The sequence below is a fragment of the Bos taurus genome, chromosome 29 (genome assembly GCF_002263795.3).
Source record: "Bos taurus isolate L1 Dominette 01449 registration number 42190680 breed Hereford chromosome 29, ARS-UCD2.0, whole genome shotgun sequence".
Lineage (NCBI taxonomy): Eukaryota > Metazoa > Chordata > Mammalia > Artiodactyla > Bovidae > Bos > Bos taurus.
The window spans coordinates 29625177-29647285 of record NC_037356.1 but is presented as its reverse complement, the minus strand read 5'-3'; the positions used below and the strand labels follow the sequence as shown (position 1 = coordinate 29647285).

General features: G+C 46.1%; 1 protein-coding gene and 1 non-coding gene across 10 annotated transcripts; both read right to left on the bottom strand.

Moving 5' to 3' along the window:
• Positions 1-12: 12 nt before the first annotated feature.
• Positions 13-22082, bottom strand: TIRAP (TIR domain containing adaptor protein). Of its 9 annotated transcripts, XM_059882956.1 has the most exons (7): positions 18059-18166; positions 12226-12425; positions 11279-11572; positions 10402-10550; positions 8123-8246; positions 4893-5504; positions 13-3120 (listed from the first exon to the last, which is right to left on the bottom strand). In XM_059882956.1, the coding sequence occupies exons 5-7, from the start codon at positions 8184-8186 to the stop codon at positions 3101-3103; spliced, it is 696 nt and encodes a 231-aa protein (XP_059738939.1). In that variant the 5' UTR covers positions 8187-8246; positions 10402-10550; positions 11279-11572; positions 12226-12425; positions 18059-18166; the 3' UTR covers positions 13-3100. The 9 variants fall into 9 exon arrangements, 8 of the variants coding, with proteins under 8 accessions (XP_059738939.1, XP_024842951.1, XP_024842954.1 ...); XM_024987183.2 differs by lacking the exon at positions 12226-12425; XM_024987186.2 differs by lacking the exon at positions 12226-12425 and having other exon boundaries at positions 11284-11572.
• On the bottom strand, positions 10028-10100 carry TRNAG-UCC (transfer RNA glycine (anticodon UCC)). Its single transcript has one exon. It is a non-coding gene; the product is annotated as a tRNA-Gly (tRNA).
• Positions 22083-22109: the final 27 nt, after the last annotated feature.

The following is a 22109-nucleotide window of genomic DNA, read 5'->3' as shown; positions in this document are numbered from 1 at the left end:
GACTGACCAATATGGAAAAGATTTATATAAAGTTTATTGACATACATTTAAAGACAAAGAAATGGAGTCATAACATTTTTATAAAGTATTAAAACATCTATTCTTTCCACATTAATCTCTCAACTCAATGTAAGTCCAATAAAAATACTAATTGGCCCATTCCTGGAATCTGACACATGGAATAAACAATTTATATGAAGGAATAAAGGAACAGGGAGGGTTGAAGTGATTCTGAGGAATAAAGGAAGTGGGAAGAGCTTACTGTAAATTATCGAGGTTTACTAACAACCGCGGTAAGTAAGCCAGGGTGCCACTCACACAGGGTACATGAAGATGAAGGAAGGAGCCTGGAGAACCTAGGCGTGTGATACATGACAAAGACACCAGAGACAGCACAGTCAGTGGGGGAGGATGGGCGCCAGCAAAGAATGGCTATTCAAATGGGGGGGAAACGGCTCTCTGACTTACAAATCGAGAGCAACAAAAACAAACCCGAACAAACATCCAAACATCCAGCTGGATTAAAGAACCAAATGTAACTACTTCCATAAGAAAATACAAGAGTAGGGAAGATTTCCCAAAGAAGACACAGAAAGCGCAAACTACAAATAGAAGTGTTTACATTAAAAAATAAAACTTCTTTAAAAGATACTGTTATATTGTGGTCATATTTTTTTTAAAAAAACTTCTAATAATTTAGAGAGACATACTTAAATATTTAGAAATAAAATAACACCTGGGTTTTGCTTCAAAGGATCTGGAGGTGACTTATGGGTAGGGTTATTGTTAATAAAAGCTTATCTCTGAGCTGGTAATTGTTGAAGCTGGGTGATAGGTATGCAGGGATTTGTCAAATTGCCGCCTTCCTTTTAGTGTATATTTTTTATAATAAAGGCAAAAGAGAAGAAAGAATATTATGACAATAGGATACCAGTATTCACCCACCAAATTTACACACACTTTAAAAACTGACGTGTGTGTATGTGTTAGTCACTCAGTTGTGTCTGACTCTTTGTGACTCTGTGGACTGTCCCCCACCAGGCTCCTCTGTCCATGGAATTCTTCAGGCAAGAATACTGGAGTGGGTTGCTATTGCCTTCTCCAGGGGGATCTTTCCAACCCAGGGATTGAACCCTGGTCTCCTGCATTGCAGACGGACGCTTTACTATCTGAGCTACTAGAGAAGCTCTAAAAAACTGATAATTCTAAGTAATTCTCTAGCAGTCTAGTGTTTAGGACTTAGTGCTTTCACTGCCAGAGCCTGGGTTCAATCCCCAGTCAGGGAAGTAAGACCCCAAAAGCTGTGTAGTGTAGCAAAAAATAAAAATAAAAAAATCTGATAATTCTAACTGTTAGCAAGAACATGAAAAAGTGGCAACTCTTACACACACAGGGTAGGAACAGAAATTGGCAGAATCAACTTGGAGGAAAATTTCATATCTTCTACCAAGACCATTACTCTTAACTATTCCCCATCTAGGTTACATCCTAGATCTTGCCCTGGAAAACATATACAAGAATAAAAATGCTCACAGGCTTATTGTTTTCAATTAAAAAAAAAAAACTGAAACAACCCAGTGTCCATTTGTAGAAGAATGTGCAGCTAAACAGTGGTATATTTACATAATGGGATGAAAGTGAATGTACTGGAGCTCCATACATCAACGTGGATACATCTTACAAACATATGGCCAAAGGAAGGAATTTGCATAATCTGTAAACATAACACCGCTTATTTACAATACAAAACCATGTAAAAGTATGCTGTCAGGGATGCATACATACGTAATAAATTTCTAGAGAAAAGCTAAGAGTGATAACATTCAAAATTTAGGGTAGTGGTTACTTCTAGTAGGAGAAGGAAGGAGAATATAATTAAGGGCTTGTGAGAGTTTGTTTCTAAGCTGGGTGTAGAGTACGTGAGTGTACGACATTATTCTTTAGTCCTTTCATATATAATAAGATAATTTGTAATTAAAGGTTTTCTCATATATGCAGATAGCAAATCATGTACACTTGAAACTAATATATGTCAATTATATCTCAGTTTTTAAAAAAATATATATGTGTATATATTTTTTCAGTAAAAGGAGATGTTGGGGTGGGGAGTGGATGAAGAGACACAAAAGTATACATCAGGGAAATAATAAGTTCATTTCAGCTCAACAACAAGTTTTATTGAAAACATACCATCCTCCAGAGGAATATGCTGATTCCTCTGAGTGCAGAGGTGAGGAGCTCTCTGCATGAGAAACCATGAGTTCTGGCCTGATGAAGCCCGCATGTCGGTGCATCGATGAGTGGGCTTTTGACCCCAGCTAAAAGGTCTGAGTTTCCCTTCTCTTTGCCCCACCTGCTCCCTGCTCTCTCCTGTCTCTTCTGAATGGTCTCTACGTGTGGGTCTCGAATGACAGGTGTGCAGTGGAAACAAACAGCAGTGCTGAGGGCATCTTCCTCGTGCCTTTCAGATGTGAACGATGTCACAGGGAGACCCCGGCAGGAGTGTGAGTGTGAAAGACACCATACCTGTTGCTTTCTCCTGACGCCTGCTCAGGGCTTCCCCCGGCACCGCGGAAAACCACGCAGCTGAGGCAAGTGGTCCAGGATTCCAGCTCCTTACTCAGGTGAGCCACCTCTTCAAGAGGAATGCACCTCAACACCAGTGCCCGATTCCAGGGGATGAAGACACAGACACGACCTGCCAGGCTTCATGTCCAGTCACACAGGCGGCATCACGTGGGCCATATCTTGGTATCAGCACTTCCTCCAACCTCCACTTTCTGGCTCTTCCAGGCCTTCCTGGGGGATCCCCAGTCTCCCCAGGCCTTCTTGGGGAAGTCCCCAGTCTCCCCAGGCCTTCCTGGGGGAGTCCCCAGCCTCGCCAGGCCTTCCTGGGGGGACTCCCCAACTTCCCTGGGTCCTTCCTGAGAGCCCACGGATATGGAGGCCACAGACAGTCTGATCCCTGGGTCATATACAGTGTCCTGCAAACTCACTCCTTACAACTCAGTGTGTCTGCTGAAATCCCAGGCCCTGGGCCCTCTAACTCCATTTCCCACTTTGCTCCAACTTTCTGGGTGCTGTGGTGATGGATCAAGCATCAGCCAAGGGTCTGCAGGTCTGAAAGAGATCCAAGAGGCACAGGGCTTGTCACCATCCTCAGATCCCAACATCTCTGTTTCCCAAATAGCTCCCTGCCTCCACTGCTTTTTAATCTATATTTTACTTTCCAAACCCACTGTTACATATTGCCCCTCCCTGGATATGCTTATCATGGGCAATCCTTTCCTATTATTTTGCACCTGTTTGCTTTACTAAACCAATACTAAACCAGGGTCCCTCCTGGCATGTTCCTGGCTCTTGGTGGACATTCCTAGCTCTTGAGGCCAACCTGACCTCAATGAGAGAAATCTAATACTATTAATACTAGTAATGATGATGTGTATGTGTGTGTATGTTCAGTCACTCAGTCATTTCCAACTCTTTGCGACCGCATGGACTGTAGCCCACCAGACTCCTCTGTCCATGGGATTTCCCAGGCAAGAATACTGGAGTGGGTTGATATTTTCTCCTCCAGGGGATCTTTCCGACCCAGGGATCCAACCCGTGACTCCTGCATTGCAGGCTAATTCTTTACCCACTAAGCCACCCAGGAAGTCCCAATAATGATGATAATGGCTAATATTTATTGAGGACTTGACATGTGCTAGGCCTTGCCTGTTACAAATATTTTACATGTGGCAGGCAGTATCCTGAATACCTACTTAGTGTACATACTTATTTAGGTATATAATATAATTCTCATTCAACCAATGAGAAAACCCAGGCACAGAGCAGTTAAGTAACTCACCCAGGTAACACAGTCTTTTCCAAAGCCTGCATCCTGAACTACAGGTAGACCTCAGAAACACTGCAGGTTCAGTTACAGACCACCATAATAAAGCCAATATTGCAGTCAAGTGAGTCACAAATTCTTTGGCTTCCCAGTGCATGTAAAAGTTATGTTTATACTCTCCTGTAGTCTATTAAGTGTTCAAAAGCATGATGTTTTTAAAAACAATGTACATACCTTCACAGAGAACTATATTCAATATCCTGTGATTAACCATAATGGAAAAGAAGATTAAAAAAATATGTATAACCGAATCACTTTGCTGTAGAGCAGAAATTAACACAACATTGTAAATCAAATATACTTCAATAAAAAGTTGATTTAAAAAAATGTACATGCCTTAATTAAAAAATGGGAATAGAAACAACTGCTCAGTCGTATCTGACTCTTTGTGACCCCATGGACTGTAGTCCACCAGGCTCCTCTGTCCATGGAATTCTCTAGACCAGAATACTGCAGTGGGTTGCCATTTCCTACTCCAGGGGATCTTCCCCACCCAGGGATCAAATCCGGGTCTCCTGCATTGCAGGCAGATTCTTTACCATCTGAGCCACCAGGGAAGCCCTAATTTAAAAATACATAGTGCTAAAAAAGAAAAAAAAAATGCTAATTATCATCTGACCAGGAAAGGTTGCCACAAACCTTCTGTTTGTAAAAAAAAAAAAAAAAAAAATCACAGTATTTGCCAAGTGCAATCAAGTGAAGCCTAGGGACTTTCCTGGTGGTCCAGCAGTTAAGACTCTGTGCTCCCAATGCAGGGCGGAGGGGAGACTGGTTGTTCCATCCCTGGTCAGGGAACTAGAGCCTGCTTCCCTGCAACGAAGAGTTCTCAGGTGACAACTGAAAGAGCCTTCACACTTCAAGGAAGATCCCCGCCAGCTAAAAGATGCTGAGCAGACAAATATTTTCCTAAAAAGATAAAATAGAGTGAAGCCCATACTAGACAACACTGGGTGTCTCCTAAAAGCCCAGGTAGAGCAAGCCCTTCCCCAAAGCTTACACCGCATGACAGCCTCCTTGACTTGGCGGAAGCCACCTTCGGGACCGCGGCCGTCCACGAAGTACATGTATCGGAGCTCGGCGGGGTAGGCGGCTCTGCTGAGGCCGGACATCAGGGGGATGGTGCGGCCCTCGGCCCCGGGGGCCTCGCTCAGCGCCTGCAGCATCTGGTACCTGCACCACGGGTCCCGGAGGAAGCCGGGGGTAATGAGCAGCACGCGGCAGTGGCTGCTGCTCAGCGCGTGGCACAGCTCGGACACGATGGCGCCACCTGGGGTGGCGTCGCGAAGCTGCAAGAAGCAGCGCAGGCTGGCGGCGCCGCCCTCCAGGTAGGAGACCAGCTCCTGGGCGGCCGCCAGGTCCTCCTCGCTGTGGCACACGCACACATCATAGTCCTTGCTCCAGCGGCCGCCGCTGCTGTTGCCGCTGTTGCCGCTGCCGCCGCCACCGTCAGCGCTCCCGTGCGACGGTGCAGGGATGGGAGACACCTCTGAGCTGGAGCCCAGGGATGGGGGGCTGTCCGGTGAGCTCGGGTGTGAAACGTCACTGAGGGCGCTTTCTGGGGAGACGGGCATCTTCGTGGGCTTCCTCGCCAGGGCCTGCCTGAACCAGTCTGCAGTGGAGAGAGGCATTGCTTAGGCTTGGAGTTCTCAGAAGGGGCTTCCTCCCGACCCCACCAGAGAAGAGTCACCTCAGGAGGGACCCCAGTCCGTCTCCCCTGCCCAGCTTCTCACACCAGCTGTTCTGTGTACTGTGTCCATCCCTCAGGACTTGCCCCAAACTTCCCCTTGTCTTTAAAGGTTTGGGAAATACATAAAAACTGGTTGTTTGAACTTCCCGGGTGGCCCAATGGTTGAGAATCCGCCTGCCAATGCAAGGGACACAGGTTTCATCCCTGGTCCAGGAAGATTCCATGTGCCTCCGGGGAACTAAGCTCCAGCGCTCACTCCAGAGCCCGCGAGCAGAAACTACTGGTGCCCACGTGCCCTAGGGCCCAAGCTCCTCTACAAGGGAAGTCACCGCAATGAAAAGCCTGTGCACTGCAGCTAGAGAAAGCCCACACACAGCAACAAAGACCCAGAGCAGCCAAAATAAATAAATAAGCCTGGCAGTTTTATAAGTCAGCGGAGACGTAATACCTGCTTTTCCTACTGTACTGCATATTTGAAAGTTACTAAGAGAGTAGATCTTAAAAGTTCTCATCACAAGAAGGAACCGTAAGGTAATGGATGTTAACTAGAGTTAACTTAGTTAACTAGTTAACTAAGTCTAAGTTAACTAGACTTAGTGTCATGATTATCTTGCAATGTATACAAATGCTGGATCATTATGTTGTACATCTGAAACTAATGGAGTAGAGTATGTCAATTATACCTCAATAATTAAAAAAAAATCTTTGGTATAACAATATGAGAAACAACAACAACTCTAGCTGTTTTACCAGCCTGGTTAGGAAAGACAGCTTTGCCTGCTCCACACCCTTTGGTTTCTGATACACTCATCCTAACCAGAACGTCCCACGAGATGACTAGTCAACCATCTGTGAGTCTGTAAGCAGAATTGTATTAAGCTGGTAAATGTCAGTTAGTCCCCAAACCCACTTTTAGCACTCAGGGGAGGTGGATTTAGATTAAGGGGAGCAAAAGAGAGGCAGGGATTGGCACCTGTTTGGCCATGAGAAATCCTACACGCTAGGTACATGCATGCTAAGTCTCCTCAATCATATCCCACTCCACGACCCTATGGACTGTAGCCCACTAGCTCCTCTGTCCATGGGATTCTTGTCTGGAGAATCTCCAGACAAGAATACTGGAGTAGGTTGCCATATCCTCCTCCAGGGGATCTTCCCAACCCAGGGATCGAACTCACATCTCTTATGTCTCCCACATTGGCAGGCAGGTTCTTTCCACTAGCGCCACTTGGGAAGCCCTGAGAAATCCTAGCTTCCTGCCAAATGGGGAAAATGGAAATGTGGAAGGAGGTCACTGTCAGAACTCCTGAAGACCTCAGCACTGATTGATTCCAAACCATACTTTGGAGGGCCCCACAGATTTGATTGTGGACCGCTTGCTTTCTGGATGGCTTTAAACAAGCCAGTCAATGTTTCCACTTCCTTATCTGGAAAATGGGTTCATTTCAGTTGTTGTTGAAGGTTGCTGCTGCTGCTGCTAAGTTGCTTCAGTCGTGTCCGACTCTGTGCGACCCCATAGACAGCAGCCCACCAGGCTCCCCCGTCCCTGGGATTCTCCAGGCAAGAACACTGGAGTGGGTTGCCATTTCCTTCTCCATTGCATGAAAGTGAAAAGCAAAAGTGAAGTCACTCAGTCGCGACCGACACGTAGCGACCCCATGGAATGCAGCCTACCAGGTTCCTCCATCCATGGGATTTTCTAGGCAAGAGTACTGGAGTGGCTTGCCATTGCCTTCTCCGGTTGTTGAAGGTTAGAGGAAATAATGCCATATCTGGCATATTGTTGAGTACTCCAAATGATTTCAACTCAGCCTGTCCAGCTTTTGATCAGGACAGAAAGTTTGGTGTTCTGGAAGTGGATTTGTCCTCTCTGTCTGCTCTGCTTATCTCCTTCCTCTGAATGGTTCTGAGTGATTTAGATGACAAGAGATAGCAAGTTAAGTACTCAGCATGGTGGTTTCCAGGCTGGGACGATTAGCTGAGCACACCTGGGAGACCAGTGAGCCAAAATGATTGAAGGCTCCCAGAGGCACACCTCCTCACTCCCCACAGAGCCCTGGGCACTGAGGTCAAGACAGGACCACTCCCCCTGACCATCAGCCTCCTTTGAATCTCTTCAGGGCCTGTGTTTGGGGGCCAGGCAGCCTCCTGGAATTAGGAGTCTGTGTCTACTCACCAGCCATCTTGCCCAGAGGCTTCTTGGACCTGGAGCCAGGAGCCGGGGAGGAGGTTGATGATGCCATCGTGGTGGGGTCCAAACTAACCCCATGAGACCAGGCATTGGTAAAGTGGGAGAAGGGAGGGGCCCCAGTCTTGACCTCATGGAACAGCCATTCTACAAGAGACAGAGAGAGCAGGTCACAAAAGCTGGACCTACCTTACTCCCAGTCCCTGGGCATGGGCTCTGGGAGTTCTTTCTCTCTGGGTGCCTGACAGAGGCTCAGTCTCTACATGGGTCCCTTATGGGATTAGGGTCAGCCACCACTGGGATTAGAGCTGGTTTCTAGTGAAACCCCAATCTGTGTAGTGATCAGACTTACAGAGTATGAGCTCAGCATGACCAGCAGAGTGACTGTCCTCTGCGCCACCTGGCCAGGGTTGCATTCGGGATCTGGGGAAGGGCAACTGGCAAGCACCTCGTTGTAGGAACTTCTTGTGTAAATGCTGAAATCAGAGAAGAAGGTCTGTTGCTATTTGAACAAATAATTATGTGTCAAGCTAAACAGATATTTTGCAGTAGAAAGCCAGCTCATGTAAGAAACCTTGGAAGACTTTTCCTCCAAGCCTGCCTTTCCCCAAATAACTCCCTCCATCTGCCCCCCAGCCATCCAACCTTTTCTCCCTCCCTCTCTCCCTCAGCTGCACAAAGTGGTAGAGTTTACAGACTCTGCAGGCAGAGTTCCTAGATCTCTTATGAACTGTGGCCTCTGGTAAACTACTTACTCTTGCAAAACTTTAGTTTTTCCATCTGTGAAATACTACAGCCTGCTCAGCATTATTGTGAAGACTACATGAGATGATTTACGTAAAGTGCATGGTATAGAATGCTCAGGAAAAAAATTACTCTGGTAGCTGAGTGGTAAAGAATCTGCCTGCCAATGCAGGAGACACGGGTTCGATCCCTGGTCCGGGAGGATTCCGTATGCCTGGGGCAATTACGCCCGTTTGCCACAGCTGTTGAGCCTGTGTTCTAGAACCCAAAAATCGCAACTACTGAAGCCTGCGCACTCTAGAGCCTGCCAGTGCTCCACAACCAGAGAAGCCACCGCAGAGAAGCCCCAGCACCTGCTCTTCACAAATAGAGAAAATAATAAATAAATGAAAAAATAAAACAATCCAGGGACTTCCCTGGTGGTCCAGTGGTTAAGAATCCACCTTGCAATGCAGGGGACCTGGGTGCAATTCCCTGGTGGGGGAACTAAGATCCTATATGCCACAGACTTACTAAGCCAAGAGCCGCAACTAGAGAGTCCACATGCCGTAACGAAAGACCCTGTATGATGAAACGAAGACCTAACGCAGCAAATATTTTAAAAAATAAAACAAGCCAGATACTGGAGGGATATAGTCAATGTTTTTCCAAATTCCAGAAGGTTGTTGGTTTACTTTTTGGAGGTGGAGGGAAGGGATTGTCAAAGGCATCAACATTTATATGGAAATGCAAAGGACCAAGACTACCTCAGATGGCAACTCGCTGTGTTCTTTTCCCACCACAATGACCTAATGTCCCTGATGGCGGAGACTCTTTCTGCTTAGGTTTCTGGGAGGATACTGTGTGGAGCAGAGCCCACCTGATCTGAAACAGAGTCACTGCGATCTAGTGGCTTCTGGAGATGAAGGGTTGGTAGAGGACTGGGCACTAGAGCAAGGACTGCTGTCTCACTATTTGATGGATCTGCAGAGGTCAAGACAACCCTACCCCGCCCTCTCCCCCGCCCACTGCCCCAGGAAGCCACAGAGAAAGGATATGTCTGAATAGACACACTGAGATAAAGAGTTTTCAAAAGTCGAAGAAAGTCTTTCAACGTTGGACAAACATGTTTCATTCGGCTAAATGCTGAACACCCTTATGCCAAGCTGACGGAGAGAAGACAAGAGGTACTGATGATTCACGAAAACATAAAAGTTCAAAAAGAGAACTTGAACTGCAGCAGCAGAGGGCGGGGCAGGTGTCCGGGGGCAGGAGGAGTTGGGATGGGCTTGGGAAGAGGCATGTTTGAAAGAGCAAAGCAGACAGCTGCGAAGCCAGCCAAAAGGACACGAAGATGGGAACATTAACAAAGATGTGTGTTTCTTTTCCTACCTAATATTCTTTGGATTTCAGACCCCCTAAGTGGAGAGGCTGAGGCAGTGCCTAGTAACCACTGTTAGATTTGGGAGTTGTTGGGTTTTTTTTTGCTTTAATTTGCCTGTACCAGGTCTTAGTTGCGGCACATGGGCTCTTGTTCCCCGACCAGGGATCGAACCCAGGCCCCCTACATTGGAAGTGGGGAGTCCTAACCACTGGACCACCAAGGAAGTCTAGGAGTTGCTGTCTCTTGACATCTTCATTTCAACCATTCAAGATGTCCTTCCGCTCCCTGCCCTGCTCCCCGAAACCAGCCCCCCAGTAGTAGACACAATGCTACTTACTTTTTATCTTAAACATTTTTTCAATTGTGTTTTAATTTGAAAATTCATTATTTGACTTTGACACACAAACTGGAGACTGATTTGATATTTTTATGACAGCTTAAAGGTTCAAAATTGACATAAAACTTTAGTATACTTAACCAATGTAGATTTAAGATTCAGTTTCTCAGTTTCTCAAATTACTTACCCTTTTGACACTAATGCTGATTTTTGGTAGCTGTGTTTTTTCATTGTTTGTTTAAGAAGAAGTCCAATTGCCCAATAGCCACTGGAAGTGGACTGGTATAGGCCCTAGTGACTGACGTTATGGAAAAGTTCAAACACAGGAAACAGCATCTTTGACAAAGGAAAATTGAGCAAGAATGAAGATCAGTTCCATTAACTGTGTACACTGTCTGTTTCCCAGAATCTAAAACCCTACTGCATTTTCCTTGTTTCTTTTCAGTTCTTGTGCGGCCGAGGTTGTGGAGCGATCACTCAGATATGCTTTAATCTTGACAGGCTTTAGTAATAGTCTGGTATTAGATGTAGAAGACATACTTGTCAGGCAGACAAAAAGCTAGTGAACCCAAATCTCCAACTGCAAGTTCTCATCACTCGCTCTGTCTAGTCTCTGATTTGTTCTGTAGTCACTTTTCCCTGTTCTTTTAAACAGTTCATCAAGTAGAAGGATATAGACCTAAATACCTACTTTGTAGATAATTACAAAAACTTGATAGAAAATTAGTAAAGAGCTTCTTCAAAACAAAACCAAAAATAGTAGCATGTTACTGTCAGTGTTATTAGAATACTTTTTCAATATTATAAGAAGAACTTAGAATGTGAGGTAAATACTATAAAGCTCCACTGAATAAAACCCAAAGTGTATTAAGTATTATTCAATATCTAACTGGTCTCCAGTACCTATTGTATAGGGAATGTACTGAAACCTATGAAGATATATGATTATGTATCTTATCCAATTCATATTCCATTTCTGTTAAACAGGAAATATTATCTGTGGAAGATGGCACAGTGGTCCCCCAAAGACATCTACATCCTAATCCTGGGTGAAAATAAGCTACCTTACTTGGAAGAAGCAGACTTTGCAGATGATATTAAGGGTCTGGAGATAGGAAGATGAGCCTGGATTATCTAGGTGGGCCAGTGTAATCACAGAGGTCTTAGAAGAGTTAGAAGGGTCAGAGTGAGAGGAGATGTGACAGCAGAAGCAGAGATCGGGGTCCTGTGGGGCGCCTCTTCAAGGAGATGAATTCTGCCAACGTGGGGCTATCAGCAGGAACGCGGCACCCTCCAGAAGTCGGAAAAGGCAAAGACCTGGATTCCTCCCTAGCAACTCCAGAAGGGATGCACGGCATCTATAAGATAACAAATGTGTTCAGTACGAATCCACTGTTTGTGGTACTTTGTTACAGAAGCAATGGGAAAGTAATACACAATCTTTGATTGCATGTGAGGCTACTGAATAGAGACAGCATTGACTCTAAGTGCTAAAAACTGGTCTGCTTAAACGTCTAAACTGTTCGAGGGAGTTTTTCACTTCTTTGATGGATATAGTATCATCTACACTTCATCTGATCTTTGACTTCAAAATTAAGAACATTGGTTTCAAAGGCTCAAACACTTGCTGAAACGCTTGTCAGGACAGGATTCATTAGAACTTGCAGGACAATGTCCCTTAAAGTGCTGAAATTATGGGACTTTCTTGGTGGTCCAGTGGCTAAGACTCCCCGCTTCCAATGCAGGGGGCCCAGGTTTGATCCCTGGTCAGGGAACTAGATCCCACATAAGAGTTCACTGAATGCTACAACTAAAGATCCTGCGTGCTGCAACTTAAGACCTGACGCAGTCAAAATCAGTATTTTTTTTAAAGTGCTGGAATTAACTGTTAATAGCTTGACAGACATAGGTAAGGACACTAAGGTGGCCCCAGTGTTCACAACTGTGAGCACGGACAGGACATATAACTTCTTACAACCGGGTATGGCGAAGGTTGTAGTATGTCACTCACCTACTACATTACTATGCATATGGTGCGTGTGTGTGTGCAAGCATATGTTTATAAATGTATCAGTTCAGTCACTCAGTCGTGTCCGACTCTTTACGACCCCATGAATCGCAGCACGCCAGGCCTCCCTGTCCATCACCAACTCCCGGAGTTCACTGAGACTCACGTCCATCGAGTCAATGATGCCATCCAGCCATCTCATCCTACATACATATATATATCATATAATTAGTAACATGATCATGTGTGTATATACATTTATACTTATTGATACATACATATAGTATGTATATTTGCTATATAAGATGTATATATAAATATTTAGATACTTATATTGTGTGTAAATATTTATATACATATATTTATAAACAATATAAAGATATTTATATTATGTATAATTTATATATAATAGCAAATATACATACTGCATGTATGTATCACTAGGTATAATGAATACCTATTGATGAATAGATAATACACAATATACGGATATTTTGTATTAATACAGATGTATGTGTGTGCATGGGAGTGGGTGTAAAAGTCCATCTTATCAGACTGGAAAAAGACTCCTTTGCTAACTTGGGAGTTTCTTATGTCATGAGAGAGTCAGGTGTCAAGGAACTTCAGGCAGCCTTGAGAAGCCAAGAGTGGTATCCCGCTAACAGCCAGCAAGAAACTGACCTCAGTCCTACAACTTCAAGGAGATGAATTCTGCCAACAAATAACCTGAGGGGGCTTATTAGTGGTTCTTTTCCCATTTGCGTCTCTGATGGCACCGCAGCCCTAGCTAACACCTGGACTGCGGCTGGGTAAGACCCCAGCAGAAGACTCAGGCAAGCCTTTCCCCGGCCCTTGATCCACAGAAACTTTGAGGTAACAGACGGGTGTTGGTTTAGCTGCTAAATTTGTAGTAATTCGTCATGCATCACTAAAGTGAACACAGGGACCAATCACAAGGAAGAGTTTAAAAATGCCAGTTCCTATGCCCAACCCCAAATCCACTGAATCACATCTCTGGGAGGAAGACTTGGGAACCTGGTTTTTAAACAAGTACCCCTAGGAATTCCCTGGCAGTACAGTGGTTGGGACTCAGTACTCTCAATGCTGGGGCCTTGGTTTCAATTCCTGGCTGGAGAACTAAGATCCCGCAAGCCGCATATTGCGGCAAAACAAACAAAAACCAACCAAGCAAAAAAACTGAAATCACACACACACACACACAAAAAGCCAACAAAACAAAACACACACACACACACAAATACTAACAAGAAACCCCCAAATACTCCAGGATTATGATGCACCTAAAGATTGGTCTAGTGGGCTGCAGCAGTGGTTCCCAAACAAAGCTGCATGTCATTATCACCGAGAAAACTTTTAAAAAATATAGCTACCAGACTTCTCTGGTAGTCCAGTGGTTAAGAATCTGCCTGCCAATGCAGGGGACATGGGTTCGATCTCCTCTGCAGGAAGATCCCACATGCTGCGGGGCAGCTGAGTCCATATGCTCCAAGCACTGAAGCCTGTGCACCCTAAAGCTGGTGTTCGGCAATAAGAGAAGCCACAGAAACGAGAAGCCCATGAACCGAAACTAGAGAGTGGTCACCACACACTGCAACTAGAGAAAGCCTGTGTGCACCAACGAAGACCCAGCACAGCCAGAAATAACAAATAATTAAGTTAATTTAAAAGTAGCTACCTCTGGAAATTCTTATTCAATAAAGTGGAGCCTGCAAATTTGTAGTTTTTAAGAGCTCTACAGGTAATTCTGACACAAGGAACCACTTGTCTCGATGTATATAAGCAGTGGAATAATTGAAAAGTGCCCAGCAAATCTTGGGATTGATTTTGTGAAATAAATTTCAAACTACTAATTTCGCTATAAAGTCAGATTTAAAATGGGACTCTAGCAGGCAGAAAATAGTCATAGAACTCTGGGTAATTAACTGAAGTCTTATAATCTATATTAAACTAAATCTTTTTGCTGAATATATAACAAAGTACAAATGCTTTCAGCACTACATTTTGTAAATTTTGAAGACTTTTAAACATAGCTCAGTCGGTAAAGAATCTGCCTGCAATGAAGGAGACCGGGGTTCAATTCCTGGGTCAGGAAGATCCCCTGGAGAAGGAAATGGCAACCCACTCCAGTATTCTTGCCTGGAAAATCCCATGGACAGAGGAGATTGGCGGGCGACAGTCCATGGGATCGCAAGAGTTGGACATGACTTAGTGACTAAACCACCACCAAACATGTCAAGGGCTTCCCTGGTGGCTCAGTGGTAAAGAATCTGCCTGCCAATGCAGGAGACTCGGGTCCAGTCCCTGGTCTGGGAAGATCCCACAAGCTAAGAAGCAACTAAGCCTGTTCGCCACAACTACTGAGCCTGTGCCCTAGAGCCCCGGAGCTACAACTACCAAGCCCACAGGCCACAACTACTGAAGCCCAAGCACCTCCATACTCCATAAGGGGAGAAGCTACTGCAGTGAGAAGCCCACGCACTGCAACTAGAGAGGAGCCCTTGCTTGTCACAACTAGAGAAAGCCCGCACAGCAAAGAAGACCCAGCATAGCCAAAAATAAATAAATAGCAAGTCAAATTTTTCATGTGTGTGTGTGTGTGCATGTGTGTATAGAAGCGGCCGCTATTTTATTTTTTTATATTTTGACTGTACAGCCTGTGAGATCTCAGTTCCCAGACCAGGGATGGAATCTGGATCATAGCAGTTGACAGTGATGAATCCTAACCACTAGTCAATGTACCAGGGAACTCCCTAAATTATAAATCAAAAGCATTGTGACTCTGGTTGTTAAAATCTAAAACCTTAGCTATATTTCAGTCACGTAGGAATATATCTTACTGACCAAACATGAATGGGAAGTATTTTAATGTGTTGCTATATTTTGTCAAATGTAGCAAACTGATCTTTGGAATACAGTTCCTAAGTTTTAAAAAACTCCCTTTGTTTTAAAACTATATCCTAAAGGTCCTTTTAAACTAAAATGATGTGAATTTACTTTTTATGTGTTTTGCCATAGGTCTCATGTAAATATGCAGGCATTGAATGTAATATAGACTGTGGTAGCAATGAATTTAATGATGGATTCGGTTTATAAATTATGCTTTTATACATTAGTTTCCTTTTGAGCTTTCAAAATGATTGCTTTTTATATATTTTTGAAAAAGGCTTGGGGGTGGGGAGGTCAGATACAAAAATAAAACCTAAAATTTTTAAAGAGGAACTTTGAGAGGACTTCCACTACCAGTATAATAAAGACAGTATAAAACAACAGTAATTAAGGCACAATAATATTCATATACAAGGACAGACAAATGGAAGAATAGGGTGTTGAAAACAGACCCACGTCTATATATGCTCTTGGTTTATAACAAAGCTGACATTGCACTACAGTGGGAAAGGTGGTCTGGGCCAATTTAAACCGCCTTGTAGAACCAAATGAATCTTGACCCACATACTCCAATATACTAAAAAAGTAATTTCAAATCGATAGTAGGTATACATGAGAATCCCAACAAAGCTTTTAGAAGAAAATATAGGCGATTACCTTCCTATGATTATTTTCCTGATTTTTAAAAACTGAGATATAATTGACATCTAACATTGTACTAGTTTAGGTGAACAACATAATGATTCAATTTATTTAGATATTTAGAAATGATCATCACAATAAGTCTAGTTAGCATCTATTACTATATACTTACAATTTTTTTCTTGTCCTCAAAACTTTCAAGTACTACTGCCTTAAAACTTTCAAATACAGTATTATTAACTGTAGTCACCATGCTGTTCACTACATCCCAGAACTTCTTTATTTTATAACTGGAAGTTTATACCTTTTGACCACCTTCACCCATTTCGCACACTCCCTGTGTCCGCAATAGGTAACAATTAAAAAAGAAAAAAACTGGACATAAATAATAGAACCATAAGGGAAAAAATGATAAACTGGACAATGTTAAATTGAAGAACTTCTTTCTTCAAAAGACATCATCAAGAGAGTGAAAAAGCAATCTCCTGAGACAGAAAATATCACATATCCAATATGTTTCATATCCATAATATTTAGGAACTCTTACAAACTGGTAAGGAAAAAAGAAATAACGTATTGGAAAAACAGGCGGCACAATCGAACAGACGCTTCACAAAAGGATATCCAAATGCCCAGCAGACATGAAAAGATGCACAACTTATTAGTCATCAGAAAAAATGCAAATTAAACCTCAGTGCAACCCGATTTCCCCTCACTCAGCAGGATGGCTACAATGAAGAAGACAGACAGTATCAAGAACTGGTAAGCACGTGTAGAAACAGGAACTCATACACTGCCTGTAGGAGTGTAAACTGGTAGAGGGACTTTGAAAAACTGGCGCTATATTCCACTTCTAGGAATATACTCAGCAGAAGCACTTACACATGCTCACCAAAAGACAACAATAAGAAACGCCTCAGCAGCACTATTTACAACAACCCCACGCTGGAAACAGTCCGTATCCATCAATCTATGTATCCAGTAGAATGTAGAAATAAACTGGGGTCTATCCATACAGCTCAAAATTACACATCAATGAAAATAAATGAACTACCAATAAATGCATGCATGTGTACTAAGTTGCTTCCGTCATATCCGACTCTTTGCGACCCCATGGACTGTAGCCTGCCAGTCTCCTCTGTCCATGGCATTTCCCAGCCAAGAATACTGGAGTGGGTTGCCATGCCCTCCTCCAGGGGATCTTCCCGACCCAGGGATTGAACCCGCATTTCCTGCATTGCAGGCAGATTCTTCACTGCTAAGCTACCAGGGAAGCCCCACCACTAAATGCAACAAGAGTTAATCAACATATTGAGCACAAAGCATCACACACAAAAGTACAGAAGTATGACCCTAAGTTTCCAAAGTTCAAAACCAAATAAAATTATTTATGATGTTAAAGCCAGGGTAGCAGTCACCTTTAGGTGAAAGTGATTGGAAGACATCTCCCCCAAAAGGGCATCTGGAGTGTGAGTGATGTTTCATTTATCCTGCAGTGACGCTAGGTACGCTGTACACTTAAGATCCAGGCACTTTTCTCTGTGTAGGTTGTACTTCAATTTTTATAAAAGGTTTTAAAACTAACTAGACCGTGACTTCCTCTGATAGTGGGTCATTTCTGACTCTCCGTAGCCCCTGGGTCAGCTCAATGAGTGTGTACCCAATCCTCCAGTCTCTTAGCTGCACTTGGCTGGGTGTGGGTGTTTCCTAGTGTCTCCAGGTGGAGGACAGGGGGCTGACTCTGCTCGCTGAGTACTGTCACACGATGCGCAGCCCATGGCCTAGGTTCACGAAATGACTGTGGAAGGGATCCCCCCTCATAAACCCTTACCCTTAAGTAAAGCCCTGCTCTTGCTGAAACATTGTCACAAAGGCCATCAGAGGAGAGGCTGCGAGCAGAGAAAGAGGCGGGGAGACTGGAGGGAAAAGAATCTAGGTTCAAGACGGAAGCCACCTGACCGAGCCAGGCTGCGCAGGGTCAAGGACTCTCTGCACGAGCTTCTTGGCGACAGAGAAGGTGACAGCGCTCTCCAAGGGCGTTTTCACCCCGTTTCCGCCGTGTGAGTGCTACGGGCAGCCAGGTGAAGGGGCGGAGAGGGAATGATAGCGAATCCGGCAGAGGTGCCCCAGGGAGGGGACGGGCAAGTCCGGGAGCGGGGACCGGGGATCGGCCGCTAACTGGGTCGGACGCGGGCCTAAGGAGGGTCTCCACTGCCCGCGGGGGTCCTGCCGGCCCCGCCCCCTGCTCTCCCCGCCCATCGCGGCCCGCGGGGCTCCGAGCGCTCACCTGCTCCTGGGTGCGCCGGGCGCCGCCTTGGTGCGACCAGTGCGGGGCGCGGGCTCCGGCCCGAGGCCGTCCGCCCGTCCGGGGGAAGTGCCTTCGGCTGCCCGCTGCCCCGGAAGCGCGGAGGCGCCAGGCCCCGCGGCCCCTCCTCCGCCCGCCGCTCCCGCGCGCGGAGCCGGGCCTGAAGGGACGCCCTGCCAGCCGGCGGCCAAGTCCTCCGCGTCCGCGTCCTCGGGCCCACGGGGAGGATCGCGGGCATCCGCGCAGCAACTGAGCCGGCGTGAGCTTAGCGAGGTCTTTCCTCCCGAGTTCCCCGAAACCAGCAGCGGAACTTGCAGGCTCGGGGCTGTTCTCTGTCAAACAAGGAAAGTACCTTTGATTCACTCATTTGAGTCCTCTCAACACCCTACCAGCTGAGCCACAAGGGAAGCCCAAGAATACTGGAGTGGGTAGCCTATCACTTTTCCAGCGGATCTTCCCGACCCAGGAATGGAACCGGGGTTTCCGACCCAGAAATCGAACCGGGGTCTCTTGCATTGCAGGCGGATTCTTTACCAACTGAACTATCAGGGAAGCCCCAACACCCGGCCAGGGAAGCGTTTATACCTTCTTTTTTCTTTTCAGGCAAGTGAGGAAAATGATGCCAGACTTTTCCAAAGGCCAGGCACAGTCGGGTCGGTGGTAACAGCGGAGAGGCAGGCAACCCCCCAGGGCGACCGGGCCTGCCACGCTCCCCTGAAGTTCACGTTCAAGCCCAAGTACACTGCCGGGCACTGCCCTGCAGGCACTAAAGCCAGGTCTAGTGAGATGGGCAAACGGTGGCGGTGGCGAGTGCTGGGTTAAACAGTGAAGGGACATCTCTTTGGGATGTTGATGGACGTGTGAAGCAGCAGCGGGGGATATAGGGAGTGACATTTTCTGAGCTTGTTTCCCTCTGGAGGGAATGTCAGTATCTTCCTGAGCAGTGTTCCTTGGCATGTCCGTGTGGGAAACCCTCCTACTGCTGTGCACCTGAAATGCTGGAGGGTGGAGGTGGTTGAATAGGGCCAAGGTGGAGGAGACTCTTGAGAGTCCCTTGGACTGCAAGGAGATCAAAGCAGTCAATCTTAAAGGACATCAGTCCTGAATATTAGTTGGAAGGACTGATGCTGAAGCTAAAGCTCCAATACTTTGGCCACCTGATGCGAAGAACTGACCCTGATGCTGGGAAAGATTGAAGGCAGGAGGAGAAGGGATGACAGAGGATGAGAGAGTTAGATAGCATCACTGACTCAATGGAAATGAGTTTGAGCAGATTCTGGGAGACTGAAGGACAGGGAAGCCTAGGGTCTGCAGTCCATGGGGTCGCAACGAGTCTGACTGAGCAACAAGGAAGAAGATGCATGACCTCTCTTTCAATCTGACTTTCTACTTTTCTCAGCAGCCAGCCAAAAGGACTTAGTAGGAATCCTGGGAGGCAGTGTGCTGTAAGGTGGTCCAGAGGGGCTCTGGTGTGAGATGCTGGGGTTCACATCCAGGGCTCATCACCTGCTGGAGGTGAGACCTTGGGAACGTGCTGGGCCTGTCTAGGTTTGCTTTCCTCATGGAGATTATGGTATCTGGTTCCCAGTGTTGTGGGGAGTAGATGAGAGATGAGATTAAGCCCATCAGCCAGCTCCCCCAGTGCCCAGGTGTGCAGGAAGGGTTCCTTTTACTCTGCATGGAGTGTTTACCTCTGCTTTCCCTGCCACCCATGGGTCCCCTTCTCCCAGGGTGTCCTCCCCTTTCCCATCTCCACTCTTCAAACACCACCACTTCTGGCAAGGGTCATTTTTGCAGCTTGTGCAGGTTGTCTTAACCTGCCCTTTCCACCCCCTTACCTCCAATACATCCTAGTACCTTGTTATTTGAACCTTGTGTTCAAGCAGCTAATCTCTGTTAGACTGAAAAGTCCCTGGGGCCAGGGATGGATCTGCCTCCAGCAGGAGCAGAGAGAGGAGCTCAGGCAAACACACTGAGAGCCAAGGATAGGCTAGTCACACTTGGTATTGGGGCAGAGGTGAAAGCTAGGGGACTGTGTCCCTCACAAAGGGAAGACAGACACCAGGCTAATTGCAGTCCTGTAGCCTAAATAACAGAGAAGGCGATGGCACCCCATTCCAGTACTCTTGCCTGGAAAATCCCATGGATGGAGGAGCCTGGTAGACTGCAGTCCATGGGTCGCGAAGAGTGGGACATGACTGAGTGACTTCACTTTCACTTTTCACTTTCACGCATTGCAGAAGGAAATGGCAACCCACTCCAGCGTTCTTGCCTGGAGAATCCCAGGGACTGGGGAGCCTGGTGGGCTGCCGTCTATGGGGTCGCACAGAGTCGGACACGACTGAAGTGACTTAGCAGCAGCAGCCTAAATAAAGCCCCACAGGAGTGCAGACGGTTATTGTTGGTCAGCTGCTCAGTCATGTCTGACTCTTTGCGACCCCATGGACCACAACAAACTCTGGAAAATTCTTAAAGAGATGGGAATACCAGACCACTTGACCTGCCTCTTGAGAAATCTGTATGCAGGACAGGAAGTAACAGTTAGAACTGGACATGGAACAACAGACTGGTTCCAAATAGGGAAAGGAGTATGTCAAGGCTGTATATTGTCACCCTGCTTATTTAACTTATATGCAGGGTACATCATGAGAAACACTGGGCTGGAGGAAGCACAAGCTGGAATCAAGATTGCCGGGAGAAATATCAATAACCTCAGACATGTAGATGACACCACCCTTATGGAAGAAAGCAAAGAGGAACCAAAGAGCCTCTTGATGAAAGAGGAGAGTGAAAAAGTTGGCTTGAGGCTCAACATGCAGAAAACTAAGATCATGGCATCCAGTCCCATCACTTCATGGCAAATAGATGGGAAAACAGTGGAAACAGTGACAGACTTTATTTTGGGGGGCTCCAAAATCACTGCAAATGGTGACTGAAGCCATGAAATTAAAAGACGCTTGCTCCTTGGAAGAAAAGTTATGACCAACCTAGACAGCATATTAAAAAGCAGAGCCATTACTTTGCCAACAAAGGTCTGTCTAGTCAAAGCTATGGTTTTTCCAGTAGTCATGTATGGATGTGAAAGTTGGACTATAAAGAAAACTGAGTGCCAAACAATTGATGCTTTTGAACTGTGGTGTTAGAGAAGACTCTTGAGGGTCCCTTGGACTGCAAGGAGATCCAACCAGTCCATTCTAAAGGAGATCAGCCCTGAATATTCATTGGAAGGACTGATGCTGAAGCTCCAATACTTTGGCCACCTGATGGGAAGAACTGACTCATTGGAAAAGACCCTGATGCTGGGAAAGATTGAAGGCAGGAGGAGAAGGGGATGACAGAGGATGAGATGGTTGGATGGCATCACCAACTCGATGGACATGAGTTTGAGTGAACTCTGGGAGTTGGCAATGGACAGGGAGGCCTGGCGTGCTAGTCCATGGGGTCGCAGGGAGTCGGACGTGACTAAGTGACTGTACTGAATTGAAATAGACTGTAGCCCGCCAGGGTACTGTCCATGGTATTTCCCAGGTGCCATTTCCTCCAGTGGATCTTCCCAACCCAAGGATCAAACCCGTCTCTTATGTCTCCTGCATTGCAGGTGATTCTTTACCATCTGAGCCACAGAGGTTTCATTCCTGCCTTCCTAACAAGTGCAGCATTTGCGGTCCTGGAGGAAGTAGCTGCTGGAGGAGGAGCCAGATGAAGGCCTTTTTCCTCCAACCGTAGGTGGGGGTGTCTGTACAGAAGGAAGGGTGAATGGATACTGGACACTGAAGGAGGCAGCCTCATAGGGTTAACACAGATACTGGGTTCAGCTTGCCCCATCCCTGCCCCCTGCCCCTGGCAACTTCCTTCCTGTGTTTCAGCGAGACTTTGTTGCGTTCATTCCGCGTTCAGGTGCCTCTTCCTCTTCTGCTCACTTGATAAGTCCTGGCGCTTACCTACCCTCTACTCAGGGGTTCCACTGGCCACCCCCCCACCCCCGGCCCCTGGCAGCACAACTGCCCTCTCCTCCCTCCCTCTCCCAACGGAT

Excerpts from the sequence above, each read along its gene's own strand:
- TIRAP (XM_059882955.1), bottom strand. The coding sequence starts at position 18,314 with ATGCCCGCGATCCTCCCCGTGGGCCCGAGGACGCGGACGCGGAGGACT. Across the intron at positions 5,505-18,058 it reads CCCGGCGCACCCAGGAGCAG|ACTGGTTCAGGCAGGCCCTG; the intron begins GTGAGCGCTCGG and ends TCTCCACTGCAG. Across the intron at positions 3,121-4,892 it reads CAAGGAGGCTGTCATGCGGT|ACCTGCAGACCCTTGGCTGA; the intron begins GTAAGCTTTGGG and ends GATCTCTTTCAG.